This window comes from Canis aureus, chromosome 18, assembly GCF_053574225.1.
Source record: "Canis aureus isolate CA01 chromosome 18, VMU_Caureus_v.1.0, whole genome shotgun sequence".
NCBI classification, from domain to species: Eukaryota; Metazoa; Chordata; class Mammalia; order Carnivora; family Canidae; genus Canis; species Canis aureus.
In genome coordinates this window covers 40,037,889-40,055,486 of record NC_135628.1, presented here as the reverse complement: position 1 = coordinate 40,055,486, position 17,598 = coordinate 40,037,889, and the positions used below count along the sequence as shown (strand labels likewise).

General features: G+C 37.6%; 1 protein-coding gene and 1 long non-coding RNA gene across 14 annotated transcripts in view; one reads left to right on the top strand and one right to left on the bottom strand.

The window, feature by feature from the left end:
- Nucleotides 1-17,598, top strand: part of DYNC1I1 (dynein cytoplasmic 1 intermediate chain 1) — a 438,502-nt gene that overhangs the window by 179,758 nt on the left and 241,146 nt on the right. For 6 of the 10 annotated variants that reach the window (XM_077856834.1, XM_077856843.1, XM_077856840.1 and 3 more), the window contains one exon: nucleotides 12,549-12,608. The exons of the other annotated variants lie outside the window; for them this stretch is intronic. In XM_077856834.1, the coding sequence (XP_077712960.1) occupies nucleotides 12,549-12,608 (60 nt within the window). The remainder of the gene's footprint in view (nucleotides 1-12,548; nucleotides 12,609-17,598) is intronic. 10 annotated transcript variants of the gene reach the window in all.
- The window catches only part of LOC144288878 (uncharacterized), an 80,909-nt gene that overhangs the window by 35,060 nt on the left and 28,251 nt on the right, over nucleotides 1-17,598 (bottom strand). For all 4 annotated transcript variants that reach the window (XR_013356897.1, XR_013356900.1, XR_013356899.1 and 1 more), the window contains exon 5: nucleotides 9,782-9,951. This is a non-coding gene — a long non-coding RNA (uncharacterized LOC144288878). The remainder of the gene's footprint in view (nucleotides 1-9,781; nucleotides 9,952-17,598) is intronic.

Genomic DNA, 17,598 nt, shown 5'->3' with positions numbered 1-17,598 from the left:
CCCTACACAAATTCCAGCTAGCTTCAGTTCTTGATAGGAACATTCCAGCAAGGATGGACAACTAGAAGCCAATGACCGAATCCCTTGCTGAGTGCAGATTTCATAGGAATGCAAAAAGATTGCCATTGAAGAAATGATGCTTTTTCAGAAAAACTGAAAAAAACTGAGCACGGTTTGCCTCAGGAGAAGACATTAGGAATAGCTTAGTAAATCTCGCCCTTATTTTGGACTAAGGAAAATTTCACATAAGCTTATGTTTTTGCTTCCATAAATAGATACAAGTGTTAAATTTCAGAAGAACATTATACTTCAGTCTTTAAAATTCCACTTGGAATATCTTTTTCTGTAGGAGAAACATCTTTGAAAACAATTACTATTAACTTTAACACTTCGTAAAACATGAGACTGGGCAGAGAGCTTGGTAAATCCTGAGAGTACAGCTCTATAGTCACAAATTTGCTGATGTGTGTGGCATTTGCACTCTTTGAAAAGTGGAAAAACTTTCAGGAGATAACTCAGAAATCAAATGAACATATTTGGCCCTACATAAAAGTGCATATACAGTCCGTCATCCATGTGCCAGAATATCAAATCAAAACTGAAATTTTCTTTACAGAGCCAAAATTGGCAAACCTTTCTTATGTAACCTGCATCAAGTGGTTAACTTGCAAATTGGCATGCTTAATAGACCCTGTTATATGGAAAATGGGCTTTAAAAAAATCAAGTATAACAAAAATTCCTTTTATTGATTTTTAAGAGCAGTTGAGTAAATGTTATAAAATAAGTTAATAGAAAGTAGAAATATACAATCATTTTTCAATTATAATAATGTGATTTAATTTTAACTTAAAAGGTCACAATTTGTTTTGCAATTTCTGCTTTTGTTATCATTGCCTGCTTCTCATTGACAATTTACATTTATGGTATTTTTCATTTTCTCTTAATTTTGTTAAAAGTGATTCATCATTGCCCAGTTGATCATAATGTGCAGAGAATAAGTTCTTAGATGTAAAAGAGTCAATTTTATTAATAAGACATTTGAAAGACTAGTTTTACTTACATAAAAAGTCCGAATATACTGTATACAACTGAAATCCAACACAATATTAAGAAGGTACTGTGCTATGATTAGTTAGAATTGATTAAAAATGTCAAGAATATTTTAGTATAGGAAAATGTGTTATCTTAATTCAGCATATAGAAAAGGTCAAAGAGGGAAAAGTGATCATTGTAGTATATAGTTAAATGATACTTGAGGAATTTGAATGCCTATTCCCATATTTAAAAACTTTTAAAACTTTAAGAATAAAAAATACTTTTTCTCAAAATGATAAGAAATATTAATCTGAAGCCAATAGCCTACATCTTCTACACATACGAGTGAAACGTTTAGTATAAAGTACTCAAAGAAGAATGACTTGTGTTTAGCTGAATATGTCTCTCTTCCTTGAGGTTAGGGAGTAAGTGATATTTGAGATTATATCCAGATAGTGAGTTTTTGATAAATGTTGATTGAGTGAATCAACTATTATCTTAATTTTTACAGATGAGGACACCGAGGCACAGAGAAAATGAGTAATTTTTGCAAGTTCACACAGGACATAGCTACGGTATTTGGTCTTTACCTAGACAGATTGATAGAAATTTTTGCAACCTATACCTCTACCCTACTTGATCTCTGACAACAATTGATATAGGTGATATACATGACTTACTCCAAAATATTATTATTAGGATTAAATAAATTAATACCTATAAAGCACTTAGAAATGAGTCTGGCATATATTAAGTATATGTGAGTTTTAGCTATTATTATTGGTTTTTTTCACATTTTATTAGTCACATTTTTCCAGTGGGAAGAGTTCTTTTTAGATTCTCATAAAATATGTTGGTGTCATTTTCCAATTTGATAAAGCTATATCTTTAAGTAATTATGTGAAAATACTGAACATGCCAAGGCCAAGGACAGATTGTGGTCCATGCCCCTAGAGACCACTTTCTGGGTTGCTCAACTCTAAATCCCTAACCTTTATGTATTCCACCAGAAATTATTATTTAGGTGATAATCATTTGCCTGCATTTATTCTTCTCATTTACGTGAATGGCTCACAAAGGGCTCTGCACTAGGGCCCTTCTGATGTTTAGCCAGGATTCCTTGGCTTCTCAGTGATAAAGCTAAATTGGAGACTATACTAGCCTGCACAGATCTTGGAAAGTGTGTTGACCTCATAACGTTCACCTGGCCACCAGGGTGGAGGCAACACCCTGTCCCAAACCTGATTCAAGGAAGAAAATTTTCAAAATGATTTAAAAAATTATGTGTTAATTTGATAACACATATTATTGTACAACCTACTATTGTACAACCTACTATTACAATAAGAACACCCATCCCTTTACATCTTTAACAAAATAGTCAGAAGGGGAAGTTTCTGATGTTTGTCTGTGATGAGAAGTGGCATGGGGGATGGTGATGGTCTTAATACCTCATTAAGTTCTACTTTCCAAACAATTAGGACCTTTGAGTCCTCTCACATTTTATTTTTAATAAAATTATTATTTTTAATAAATTTTATTATGGAAACAACATTGGTGCATTTTATACAATTAGAACATGTGGACAAGCAAAAACTAGAGAAAAATCATATTCCTGCCACCAGCAGTTAGCACTCTTAACACCTTAGTGTATATTCTTTCACACAACGTATATGTCATCATATATATATGATAAATGATGTCGTTATACAAGCTGTTGAGCTTTTCTAATCAAAAGTCCCTCTTTTTCCATTTCAATACCTTTTCATCTTATGTAATGTCTATAGTATTTTCAAATTTCCCCAATTGCCCAAGACATAATCCTATTGTATTTAAAATAGATCCCTCTCCTTCCAGTATTTATTAACCAAAACACTTATATCTATAGTTTTTCTCTAGGAGGTAAGGCCCCTCCTAGGGGGTCCTCAATGCAGCAGCAGAAGAAATGTCTTCTGAAGTGTGTTACAGGAAAACAAAGGTACAAAGGTCATTCAAGCTTTCAGTTTCCTGTGCACTCCTGATTCGATTTCTGGATGAAGGAGCAGATGTCTGCAGACCCTGTTCTGTTCAATTTAAACATTAGGCTTCTATATAGTAAACATTAAATTTCATGTTGACAGAATACTTTGGTTAAATTTAGTTATTTGATAAACCCTGTCTTTCCCTGATCTTCCTTCTAGTAAACCCTTAAATAAGGAAATTAGAATAATTTGTTTGTTGTCAAGCTCTGTGGGCTACACCTGGTTATCACTTTCTTGCCTCAGTGATTTCAAGAGAGGAAAATGTGCTAAGAGACAACATGAGCTTAATGCCCAACAGAAAATCCCCAGGGCTTCCATTTTTATTCACAATTGGATTTCATAGGGTTCTCAAGTACTACATAAGCCTCAAAGGACTTTTGATCCTTTTTTTTTTTTTTTTTTTGGGTGAAAACATCACCATCTTCCAAGGGGCTCTGATGAATCAGAGGCTATAGAGAAGATATTGAGGATTTGGCAAAGGTGAAAAAGTATGATAAGATAATGTAAAACCTTGGAGGACATTTAATAAACTTATTAAATTTTGTATATACAAATTTTTAAAAAATTATCATTATGTAAAGAGCTGATAGGATACCACCAGTTAATTGCACTCCAGGGAGCCCAGTATCACTGATTCAAGGCTGGTTAAAAGTCACTCTCTCTGGAAATTAAAATGAAAGATGCATTATAGGATTTTCTTTTTATGTAGCTCATTAACTGATTGAACATTTTTTTTTTAATTTTTATTTATTTATGATAGTCACAGAGAGAGAGAGAGAGAGAGAGAGGCAGAGACATAGGCAGAGGGAGAAGCAGGCTCCATGCACCGGGAGCCCGACATGGGATTTGATCCCGGGTCTCCAGGATCGCGCCCTGGGCCAAAGGCAGGTGCTAAACTGCTGCGCCACCCAGGGATCCCTGATTGCACATTTTTGATACCTTGTTACCCTGTCTACAGGAGAGTGCACTGTGAAACTATCTGCATATGGTTACAGTGACACAGTCAACAAGGAGTTGCTGAGGTTTCTTGTGAGAAACTGCTTGCTTGACAGCAGATCCTCTGTAAAAGATTTGGGGAAAACATGTCCTTCCTCCATGATGGAGGATTTTCTTTTTGCATCTAGCTCAGATGGACTTCCTGCATGGCTTGGTGGCCTGTAGAAGAGCTCCCTGTTAGGGCTCTGATGCTGGTCAACAGAGGGAAAATTCTCACACAGTAAATTAAGAATTTTTTTTTTAAGAACTCAATATAAGTATGTACTGCACTGTTCTAATTTTATTTCTGACATCAGAACATCTTTATCATCATCATTGTCAGTCCTAAGTGAGGAAATAATTGAGGTTGGGAGGTAAAACATTAGCTCATTATTTAAATGCCATCCTTAATTAATTGACATCATGTTAATGACAGTGACAGATTGAGTGATATGACAGATTTTTAAATGTCCTTATTATTCAGTCTTGCCTTGGGAAATGGCACTTAGAAAAATAGGTGTTTCGGGGGTAACACCGACTGAAGACTTTCTATTTAGCAGTCTGCTCACACCACCCAAACTGTTTTCCTTATCTGATTAGTGACTAGTGATTTGTTTGACAGAGAAGGCACGTGGAACAAGCATTCAGAGACTCTGGAATTCAGGGGAGTTTAGTGTTCTGCCCTCGAGCTATCTTTCCACCTTAGAGAAGAAAGAATGTGAGAATTGAATTTCAATACAGTTGCTTCAAGGATAAATTCATTTGGTAGAGAAGATAGCTGGATTTATTTTTATTCGGAGCACAAATCTCAGTTTGGGAGAGATTAAAGGTTTTAGGCCAGACATGCCCTGATTTACTCTTTCATTTTTTAGTAAAATGAAAGTAAAAACTATTTCTTTGGGAATCAGCTTACTCAGCCTTCACCCATCAAAAAAAAAAAAAAAAAAAGGCAAGTAAAGAACATTCATATGCTTCTTCATTTATCCACTCATTCACTAAATATTTGGAGATTTATTGTGTGAAAGACATAAGAAATATTAGACCTGCAAGGAATTTAAGATAAGGAATTCTTCTCACTTCTAAAGAGCCTGCTTCCAGTAAATTGAAAGATTTAATTTGAAGCCATCTAAGGAAATGTTGCCATGCAATTACAGCTCTCAAATATTTGTACTTGTAGAAATGAGCAATAATATCATTAACTATTATTCCCAAATCGTCTGTAATTAATTTGTAGTATATTCATTTGGGACAAGTGGTTCTGGTTCATTACTACCCTACATAGAGTCTTGATACATATTGGTACTTGGTAAATATTTATTAACTTTGTGTGTGTGTGTGTGTGTGTGTGTGCGTGTGCATGAACATATGTATGCATAGGCACAACTTGCAAAACATTGGATGGGATGGGTGCAGGATGAGTAGAGGGATGAGGACAGAGAAAAAAGCAGGGTAGTTCAAGGTTGCTGGCCAAGTTGCCCAAAGATGGATTTTGCTGAAGGAGAATCACTGACAGAGGTTATAGGACTAAGGTCAGGGACTTTGTCACAGAAACAAGGCAGAAATCTGATTACTGAACTTGGGGCAAAAAGTCAGAGTGAGTCCAGCAGTGTGTTCGGCTTGATGCTGAGGTCTTTGGACTTTGTAACAGTGCTCATTACCTCCTGTAGGTCATCCTCAGATTTGGTCTTCAATCCAGGATTTGGACTATAGACTAGCATAGAGAACTGCGAAATAAGAGGCCCAGGTATTCAGGTATTTTTCTATTCCTATCCCAGAGAGAGACAAGTTATTTCTGAATGAGGTTATTGAGGACAAATATATCTCGAGAGCATGACATTTGAACTGGGCCTTAAAGAACGCATATGCTTTGGACAAGTGGAGTTAGGAGAAAGAGCATTCCAGATAATGGGAAAGGTGTCCATAAAGAAAAAGGATTGGGGGGTATGGGAGGTAGAATGCATGTTAAGGAGGCTGGGAGACAAGGATGACTCTTGTGATAGTTGCAGTCCCTATCTCCTATACCTGGTGGCTGTTTACTGAATTCACTGGAGGAACCTAATACAGGTACCTAAACCACAGGTCTAGGTGAGGTCTGGGACACTGTGATTTTATAATGCTTTCAAGGTCTGAGGACTAGTGGGGAACTATTGGTCTGATGTAAAGGCCTGATGGTTTAAACTAGGGTTGTGGGGTGGAAAAGGAAACAAAAGACAGATGAGACAAGAAGGGTAAAATGGCTCTGGTGCGAAGATGGGTATGTCCTGTGAAAAAGTGGAATTGGGCTCAGTGGTGATGAAGACTTTGTGGTTATTTTTTGCAGAAAATAGATAGACATCTCTGGGATCACCTAGGGTTAGAGTTCAGAGGTAAGGGAAGGAGTGACCCTGATTGGGAAATGCTTGGCTTTATGGGGATGGAAAAAATCAGGCCCCTGCCAAAATTAGTCATGGTGTTTGATGACTTGGAGGCTGCCATCATCATCATCATCATCATCATCATCATCATCATCATCACCTTAATTTTGGTTATTATAATTGCTTGTCATGTTTTTTTCCATAGGTTGAGTTTCTGGAAGTAAATTGTCCAGGAACAATTCTGTGTCAGTGATTCCTGCTGCACATTGACATATTGCTTTCCAAAAGAACTATAATGATTTTAAATGCCACTAGCAGTGTAGTGTGTTGAGCGTTAGCATGACAAATGACAGAGTTCTTACCTACTGCCTTCCAGATATTTATCAGACATCACTTTCTTACAACCAAAGAAAAGGTCAAGGCAAAGATACTCTTTAGGGAAGAATTTCAAGGCTTTCTACTCAGAGGATTAATAAAAATGGAAAGAAGAATAGAGACTAGCAACTTGCTGTAAGAGCTGAACAGGGAGAAGTTAAACACTCAACGGGGAGTAAGGTATATGTAACACAGACATCACGTCTTTCACACCTAAGTTATACTTTAAAGAAATGGCCAAGGCTTGTTGTTGTTTTGGTTTTGAATTTTTACTTCTATCTAATAAAGTGAAACTAAGCCAATAAAATTGAACCAGGGAGAGAGAATTTTCTAAGAAGTTAGTGATGACTTGGTAGAAAGTTTAAAATATAAAGTTCTGGGATCCCTGGGTGGCGCAGCGGTTTGGTGCCTGCCTTTGGCCCAGGGCGTGATCCTGGAGACCTGGGATCAAATCCCACGTCGGGCTCCCAGTGCATGGAGCCTGCTTCTCCCTCTGCCTATGTCTCTGCCTCTCTCTCTCTCTCTCTGTGACTATCATAAATAAATAAAAGTTAAAAAAATATTTAAAAAATAAATAAATAAAAAATAAAATAAAATATAAAGTTCTGTTAATCTCTAAATAGGTCACTGCTAATTTGAAGAATTTTGATATTTTGTCTATTTTTTTTTAAGTAATGAAAAACATTGTCTCCCAAATTGCAAACCAAATGTTACATGGCAGGCCTTTCTAGATGAGATACCAGAGGCTACATTGTCTGGCATATTTAGGGTCAAATAAGTGAATGATCATTTTCCATGGCATGGGCAGCTTCTGTATCTAGTATTTGAAAACAAAGTTGGGAAATGTCCCGAAATGCCAATCCCACCTGTGGGACCTACAACTTAGGGGACAATGCCCCTTAGTCCAGAATAGATAGAGAATTATTGGGTTATTCAAGATCTGTTCAAACAGCAGGTTCCCTGTGTAAGATCAGAAATCCTCCTTTCAATCCTCAGAGTTAACCTAAGAAATAACCTGAAACTGATGACTACAGACAAATGTAGCTCTTAAAAATAAGCAAACAAATAACAGCAGGATGATTTTCCATATAAGAACAGCAGACAAAAATCTAACTGACAGTTAAGGAAAGATGACATCAGTCAGAAAGGGTTTAGTTGGGCATCCCAGTAACTGGGGGTAAACGGAGACCTTGACAGCACAGGGCTATGTGTGGTGTATGTGGTGTATGTGTGGTATACATGATGGGGTGGGTGTAGGGCTGGGAGACGCTGCAGTAGTAAAACATTCAGCTTCACTTTCTCCAGTCCCCAAGATGCTAATGGTCATCTGGCTTCCCAGGAAGTTGGCCTTCAAGGAGAGAAGACTTTATCCAGCGTGTATAATTGCTCTTCTTGGCAGTTATTGTTCTTATGATAAATTGTTAAATTAACATCTAAAATATAACAGACTCTTGTTAGACCTAGGAAACCAACTCAGCTGCTTAAGTCAAACAAACTAGGCACTGATGAAAATGAGTTTATGTCCAAATCCTGACCCCATCCTGCCAAAACAAGGTCACATGTAATCTCTGATCTTTTCAGAAGGAAAGTGTTTCCCTGCTCTGGCTTCTAGAGGATAATGAAAGTACAGTAGTACTCTGTGGCTAGCTAGCACCAAGTAAACACTGAGCGAAAGGAAATTATATAATTATTATTGATCTTTCTATGACATTTACTTATTTTTTCAGCTAACATTTATTGAAACTTTAGACTTCAGGGCCTGGAAAAATAATGACAACTGCTTCCTTTTTTGCATAGGTTATCAGTGTATCATTAGGTATAAATATTCATACGTCTCATTACTTCACTAAAATGTAAGATTCTTAAATGCAAGTCCTATGTCCCACAGCACACCTGTGGTGCCACTTATACGGCATGTTTTACTTTCTGTCTCGTTCCACCAAACTATTTATACATGTTTTATCTCTCTATAAGAGTTGTAGTTTCCTTGAGAATTCCTTTCATCCTCTATCACAGTATTTTACCTATTAGGTCTTTAATAGATATTTATGAATAAGTAAATGGATGCTCTTGTCAAAAATATTCTCTCCTTGCATGTATTGATTGGTCCATTCCAAAAATCACTGAAAACGAGAACTAATTACTGTGGTAAACAGTAATAATTGTCTGAATTATTTTGTAATTCTTTTTTTACGATAAACAATTGTAATTGCTTATTTCAGTAATGGTCTGAAAATATTTTGTGGGAGTTTATTATGTTCACATATATTTATTTACTTAAAATTTCACTACTTTCATTTTAAAAAATTGACTACCTGGCAATATTTCAAACTGCCGAAGAAGCTGTGGGGAAACCATCATTTTATTTTCACTGATACACTAGCTCGATATTAAGATGGTTGAGAAGTAAAGTCTCTGTCAATTGGTTATAAAATTGGTTACCAATTGGAGAAGAGAGAAGTGAAAGGCAGTTTAGTAATTATCCATGTTTTAAAATATCAGGCAGAAAAAAAAAAAAAACTTTAAAAGGTCTGTAGGCCTGTATCCTCACTTTGCTGGGGACAGAGACCTTCCCAGGACACAGAGTGGAGCCACACTCAAAAACACAAACCTCACCTGGAGGACCAAGTGTGACTCTCTCCAAGGTCCTGCCACCTATGAAGAAGTTTTTCTGCTAGTTTGCACAGAAGGAATTCAGCAAACATTTAATACACCAGGCTACCCTTGGAAACACAAACAAACTTTGCCCATTTAATGTATTGGCTGTTAAGTTCTTTTTCTTTTCTTTTTTTCTTTTTTTTGTTAAGTTCTTTTTCAAGGAAAAAGTGCATTCTGTGCAAGTCTGACCATCCCACAGATCATAATGGGAAAAATGAGAAGGAAATAAAACTAGCACACTTGATTGCATCCTTGACTTGACTCCTTACCTCACTGCTCGTTACTGATGTTGACTATGATTTATTTTACTGAATAATATATGTGGGGCAGGGGGGCAGGACTGCTGTGGGTTATTTACATACATGACCACCTTTGTTGTTCTCCTGAGTAAATGCAAACTCCAGACTGCTGATCTGTAGATTCTGATGGAATCATCATTTTTACTTCTTAAGGAGACAGTGAGTTCAGATGACCTGTCAGATAAGTTACAGGACAGACAGACCACCTGGGAGCTGCTGCATTCTTCACCTGCCTGGGAGAGGTGGAAAAGGTTAAAAAAGCTCATCCTGTCAGAAACCTCCAGGCAAATTGAGAGCAAAATAGCTGATCCCTCCCCGTACAGGGGAATGCTTCTCACAGCCAGCCAGAGCCAGAGGCTGCTATTCTCTCTATAAGCCAAAGAAATGCCCTTAAAGTTAAAAGGTTTGATCCCTAGAGACATGTGAACAGCAACTATGAATCACTGTAGCAGATTCTGTTACTTTCACCATTTACAACCATTACATTCACCAACAAGGTGAAGGAATCAGTGTCTAGAAGATCTGCTTTCCTTGAGCAGAGAAGAGTCCAGAGCAGGGGTTCTCATGCTTGGCTGCACATCAGAATCACCTGGAGAGTTTTCAGAAATACAGATGCTTGAGTCTCACTCTGCACATTCTGATTTAATTAGTCTGAAAGTGGCCTGGGTCTTAGGCCAGGCTTGAGTTAATCACAGGGTTAGAGGCTGACGTATTTGAGGATCAGTGATGCTTTCTGTCTGCTGACTAATGAAAGCTATAGTCTAACCGGTCATTCTGTAAAGGTGGTTCCAGGGTCAGCTGTAAGCCTTTACCTGGAAACTTGTTAGAGTACAAATTCTCAGGCACCACCCTACACCTATTGAATCAGAATTTCTGGAGTTGGAGATAGCATTCTGTATTTTAGTAAGCCCTCCACATCATCATTCATGTCCTTGTCAGAGTTTGAAAACCACTAATTTAAGTCAAAACCTTGCTACTCAAAGTGTGGCCTACGGACAGGCTCTGTATCCCCTGGAGCCTGTTAGAAATGTCAGAGACCTACTAAATCAGAATCTGCCTTTTAACAGTATTCCCAGGTGTGTGTATGCACATTGAAATTTGAGAGGCACTGGTCTAAGAAACAGTGGCCATTTAGAGTTCATTGGACTTCAGTTGTCATGTTTCAGAATGTTCAGGAGAGGACAAGAGTGTAGCCAGAGCTGATAAGGGAAGCTGTGAATTTGTCTTCTGCTATCTCTGTAGGAGGAGCTTATATAGGATCTGTCACACAGGTGGGGTGTTGACTCAAAGAAATATCAATAGTAGATATAGTGAATCTGGTAGTAAAGAAAGGCTACTGTTTATCAAATAGTTACTTAGCTTTTTAGGTAGAATTATAAATTATCCCTGTAGAAAACCAGAGAAAGATCATCCATCCATCCATTCATTCATATTTTCAACTAATACTGTATTGTGTAAGGAGGGATGCCAGGTCCTTTCCTGGGCAGATCCCTATAATCTAGGGATACAGCCCAGCCTCCCCCATTACGAGGCTCAAATCTGGATCAAACAGCAAATAGTAGTATGTAAACTGATGTATAATAAAACCATAGGTGTTGTGAAGAAAGGAAAACAGTGTAAGTGAAAGGGATGAAGAGTGACAAGGCAGTGCTACCAGGTAGTGAGGGAAGGAAACCCTCTCTGAGCAGATAAGATTTGAGTAAAGACACACAGCTCTTAGGGGGAAGAGCATCCAACAGGACATGGGTAGGGAGGAAAACAGTGGTCAAATGTAAGTTTAGAAGATAGCTGCAGGCCAGGTCAGCCTGAAATGAAATTGTCTCTGTAAAAGCCGTGGTAAGTCTTTACAGATGAGGAAACCGAGCGTGGCTTCTCAAACGTGAGGGTCCCTGCAAAGGGCCTGGAGTCTTAGTAAACTGCAGTGTGCAGTCAGGGTGTCTGGGGTGAGGCTGGAGTCTGCATTTCCAGCAAGTTCTGAGAGATGCTGGTGATCCTGTTAGGCCACACTTAGATTAAGCAAAAGCTGTGGGGTTTGAGAAAGGTTCTTTTATGAATGCACTCTGTTTGTAGAAGTCTTTATCCCCTTTTATTGTGAAAGAGAAACAATAGGGAAACCTGAACGCCTTGGTAACTGTTGATACTTTGTGCCATCTCTTGTAAGATATTTAAAAGATGTAAGATATCCCTGGCATCTTAGCCACATGCGATATTAATGGTGACTACATCAGTGTAACATATAAATAAAAGGCACCAAAATACCCATGAGCCTCAAAATCCAGTGCATTCTTCTTGCAGTAATTGACCCGAGGAAGCCAGCAGTCCAGCAGGCCCTGAAGTCCGGCTCCACTTGGCCTGACCTCCCCAGATACTCTTGCTCTCGCCATTTGCAGCCTTGCCTTTGGTTCTCTGCACCACATGGGAGATGCTTGGCGCTCCCAGGTGTGGATGGGCTTCTGGGGTGTAAGAGAAAGACAAAACAGCCTACATGCTCAAATCAAGCAGGCTTGAGTAGAAAACAGAACAAAACAAAAAAAAAGGGCAGAGGGGGAGAGTAGGAAGGTGTATAACGTTTGAGTATTTAGTTCTGGGCTTCCTTCCATGCATGCAGACAACCAAACAACCACAGTTTCCAGTATCAAACTGATGTTCAAAGGTCACTTGATACCCATGGGGTCTTCCTTGCACCTGGGGCTGGAGGTGGGGGGCAGTGGGGAGATGTTCTGTGTATGTATTGTATATACCATTGACTTGATGAATGACACAGTTTGGTTTGTTTTCCTCCCCTTTTGTTAATTCTCTGTGTTCTTTTTCCCTTGTGCTGCACGATTAGGACCCTGCAATGGGACACAGACCCCTCAGTGCTCCAGCTGCAGTCAGACTCAGAACTTGGGTATATGTCTGCTCTTTTGTTACTCCTTTTATTATTTCTTTGCTATAGCTGTGTTGAAATGCTGGAGCTGTTGTTGCTCACGTTTCCCCCCCTTTTGTTGGACTTCTGGTTTGATAACTTTATTTCCTTCTGTTAGTTTTCCTTATAAAATTAAGCTTTGAAGAAAGTCTCTCTTTGTGGAAAACACCACAAAAAGTTAACTTTTTATTTCTCCTTCTTAATTCCTTTATTGCAAAAATGATACTCCTCTAAAAAAAAATACAAACATACATCCACACCTCTGCTTCAAGGTGGGGCACATGCATTCTGTGGTGGGAGGTATGTTTGACTATATCCTAACCATCCTTCCCCTTTACTAACAAGTTGCCTTAGGTTAATTTTTGTCTAAAATTGGAATTAAAACGTCCTGTCTTGTTTCCTTTTCTTTTCGCTGTTTTGGGGACTCACAATAAGCATTTCATTTGAACGGAGTTTGAACATATAAAGATTCCTGTTAAAGAAAAAGAAAAGTTGTTGAATTCTTCAATATTAAGAAATCTCAAATATTCAATGATGGGTAATATCTCCTACATTGTAAAGATCTTTCTTTTTTTCAGATGGAAATGTAATGTCACAGGTAGCTTCAGAATGGAAAATTCGTCCCCAAAGAATAAAACACATGAGCATGTCCTAGAAACTGAGTTTACTTCCCTTGTAGCATTGGAGTTACCCGTAGTGAGGCATAAGATATTTCCATTGTGGTGCTTGTACTAGCTCATGCTCAAGCTCAGAAGAGCCAGTCTGTGTGCTTCTCTTCTCAACTTCGCATTGGGTGCAATCAGCTTGAAATCAGCCATGGTGGGAGTATTCATACCATAAAAACTGGCTACAAATCAGGGCTTGCTCCCTTGCCCTCATACCAGTTAATTAATATTTGCCTGTACACCACTGAGTACCTTCATATGTGAAGATAGCACATTTTATTACAGTATCTTGTAATATTACCTTTTTTTGTTTCTAAATGTGAGTCAATAAATCTCAAAGTGGGCATTTATTTATTTAGTTATCATTTATTTTGAATTCCTGAGATTCCTGGGCACATATCTGTGGATTTCTATCAATTTCAGTGCCTACTGTAGATGTACAAGGAGGTAGATGGACTGTCTGGGTGTTAGCTTAAATGATCTCTGCCTGTGACCCTTTTATATGTAAAGAGTTCTCAGCAGACTCACAAACCAAGGAAATGCCCTAACACTTCGGGTAACTGAGCACACTTTTCCAACATCCCTAAATTCTTGACTCTTTAGTTTTGTGGTTCATTGTGTGGCATAACAGTTTTTATTATTTGAATAACCAAGATATAAAGTTGAAATCAAGCAGAGAAACATGAATATATAGTATGTTAGAGTTCAGGGGAATTTCAGTGTGCAGTCCTTCAATATTTCATTGTGTTTTCAAAAAAAAGGAGGATGGAACTGGCAAACTCCAGCCTATGCACTTAACAGATTTTTAGACAGATTGTGGCATTGCTAAATTACACTTGCTGATGTGGAACAGTTGGGAATTCTCCCATTTAGATGTGTTTTCCAAGCAAAAATTCAGTTGACTATGCAGATTAAAACTTGCAACTTTTCTGGGGAGATGGCATATCTGTGGCTCCCACCTTGCCTGCCACATTTTCCTTCAGAGCAGGCCCAGTGAGTCAGAGAAAGAGGAGAAATGAGATCCGTTCTTGGAGAGGTTGATCGTAGAGCATTTGTAAGCATGCAGAGAAGGTTTGAGAGAGGAGACGATTTTAGCCAGGTTCCAATTTTAAACACTGATTAGAGAAAACCTCTCTTTTCTGGTAGTCCTTACACACAGGGCTGCCCTCCCCTCACACACACTTTTATTTATGAACCTCAGGCAACAAGATTTTTCCAGAGATAATTTTATTTCTTCTTGATCCTTGGCATGGGGTTGATCAGAGTCCATAACTTGCTCGGTAACTTAATTGTTTTTTTTTAAATTGAAATATAGTCGACCTTTTTAAAAGCATCTTTATTGAAGTATATTTGACAAAAAACAACATGTGTGTGTTTTTATGTACACACACATACATGTGTACACATTTATGAAACCATCACTTTGACCAAGATAATAAACATACTCATCATCCCCATAAGTCTCCTCACACCCTTTGGTTCCTCTCACCCTACTTCTCTCCATGCCCCCAAACAACTGATCCGTTCTCTGTCACTATGCATTCATTTATGTTTCCTGGAATATTTTATAAATGAAACCATGCAGTAGGTGTTCTTCTGACTGACTTCTTTCACTCAAAAGAACTATTTTGAAATTCATCTGTGTGAGGTATCAGTAATTCATTCCTTGTTACTGCTGAGAAGTCCATCTTATGGACATGCCAGTTTGTTCAGCCAGTCGCTTTTTGATGTACATTTGGGTTGTTTCCAGTTTTTCTGCCCATTACAAATAAAACTGATGAGCATTCATATACAAATAATTTTTATAAACATACTTTCATTTCTTCTGGGTAAATATCACTAAATTGAATGGCTGAATCACATAGTGGAGGTACATTTAACTTAAGAGACTGTTGAGGTATTTTCAAAGTGGTTTTGGCATTTTACATTCTCACCAGCACTGTGTGTGAGATCCTCAGTCCCTCCTCATTCTTGACAACACTTGATTTGGATTTAAAAAAAAAAAATCATAGTTTTTTTTTTAACCACTATTATAAGAGTGTAGTGGTATCTCAAATGTGGTTTTAACTTGCATTTCTCTAGGGACTGATGGTGTTAAATATCTCTTTATGCTCTAATTTGCCACTTAAGGGCAGCCCGGTGGCTCAGCGGTTTAGCGCCGCCTTTGGCCCAGGGCCTGATCCTGGAGACCCAGGATCGCTGCATGGAGCCTACTTCTCCCTCTGCCTGTGTCTCTTCTCTCCCTCTCTGTGTTTCTCATGAATAAATAAATAAAATATTAAAAAAATAATTTGCCACTTAAATATCTTCTCTGATGAAATGTCTACTTAAATCTCTTGCCCTTATTTTTTATGAATTCGGTGGTTTGTTTTCTCATTATGGAGTTTTGAGAGTTCTTTACATATTTGAAATATAATTCTTTATCTAGTATATAGTTTGTAAATACTTTCTCCCCATTTGTGACTTGTCTTTTACATTCTCTTAACCATGTCTTTAAGAAAACCAACCTGTTTAATTTTGACAAATTCCAGTATAGAAATTTCTTCTTTTACAGATCATGCTTTTGGTGGCATAATTTTAATATTCAAGGATTCCTTAAGTAGGTGCTAGAATACAATCACCTATGAAACCATTTGAGTTTGGGATTTTATTGTGGGGGATATTTAAAAACACAAATTCAATAACTTTAATAGTAATGGAGCTACTGAGATGATCTGTATTTTTCTGAGTGAGCTTTGGTAGTTTGTGTCTTTGAAGTAATATGTCCATTTCCTCTCCATTGGCAAATTTATTGGCCTAAAATTGTATATGTATCTCATTATCTTTTAAATATCTGCAGAATCTATAGATACAGTCACTTCTCTTCTTCTTGAGATTGGCAGATTTTGTCTTGTGTCGTTTTTCTTCTGTATGACTAGAGGTTTATCAATTTTATTGATCTTAAAGGACCAGCATTGGGTTTCATTGGTTTTCTCTATTTTTCTATTTCATTGATTTATACTCTGATATTAAATCTTTCTTCTGCTAACTTTGTGTTTAATATACTTTTCCTTCTGTGATTTCTTAAAATGGAAGCAAAGGTCATTGACTTGAGATCTTTCTTCATCTCTAATATAGGTGTGTAGTGCTGTAAAATTACCCTTGAGAACTGCTTAGTGGCATCTTGCAAATTTTGACATATTTTTGTCATTTTCATTTAGTTCAAAATACTTTCCAGTTTCTCTTTTTGTCTTCAACTGATGAGTTATTTGGAAGTGTGTTATTTAGTTTCCACATATTTGTGAATTTTCCAGAGATCTTCCTGTAATTCAATTCTACTGTGGCTAGAGAACATATTCTTTTTAAAAAAATTTTTTTTATTTATTTATGATAGGCACACAGTGAGAGAGAGAGAGAGAGAGAGAGGCAGAGACACAGGCAGAGGGAGAAGCAGGCTCCATGCACCGGGAGCCCGATGTGGGATTTGATCTCAGATCTCCAGGATCGCACCCCAGGCCAAAGGCAGGCGCTAAACGGCTGCGCCACCCAGGGATCCCGAGAACATATTCTTTTAAAGAATTACTTACTTACTTTTGGGGAGAGGTGCAGGGAGAGGGACAGAGGAAGAGGGAGAAGGAGAGAAGCAGACTCTGTGCTGAGCACAGAGCCTGACTTGGGGTTGGATCTCACGACCTGGAGATCATGACCTGAGCCGAAATCAAGAGTTGGCTGCTGAACTTTAAAGCCACCCACGTGCCCTGAGAACATATTTTGTATTATTTGTGTCCTTTTAATGTGTTCAGAATTACTTTATGTCCATAGTATGATCTGTCTTAATAAACGTCCTATGTGTCCTTGAGAAAGGTGTCTGTTGTGCTATTGTTGGGTAAATATTCTATACATATCAATTAGGTCAAGTTGGTTGGTTATATTGCTCCAATCTAGTGTACCTTTTGCCAATGTTCTGTCTGTTGGCTCTATCAATTATTGCTAGAGGAGTGAAATTTCCAACTACAGTTTTGGGCTTTTCTAGTTCTTGCAGTTGTTAGTTTTTCCTTCATGTATTTTGAAATTTTGTATTAGGTGCATAAATGTTTAGGATTCTTATGTGTCTCTTGATAAATTAATCTCTTTATCATTATAAAATGAACTTCTTTGTCGCTGGTAATGTATTTTTGCTTTGAAATTTGCTTTATATGACTTTAATATAGCCACTTTAGCTTTCTTTTGACTAGAGTTAGTATGGTGTATCTTTTTTCACCTTTTAACTTTTTCTTCCCCTTTAACTTTTTAACTTTTACTTTTATTTACTTATATACATTTAAAGT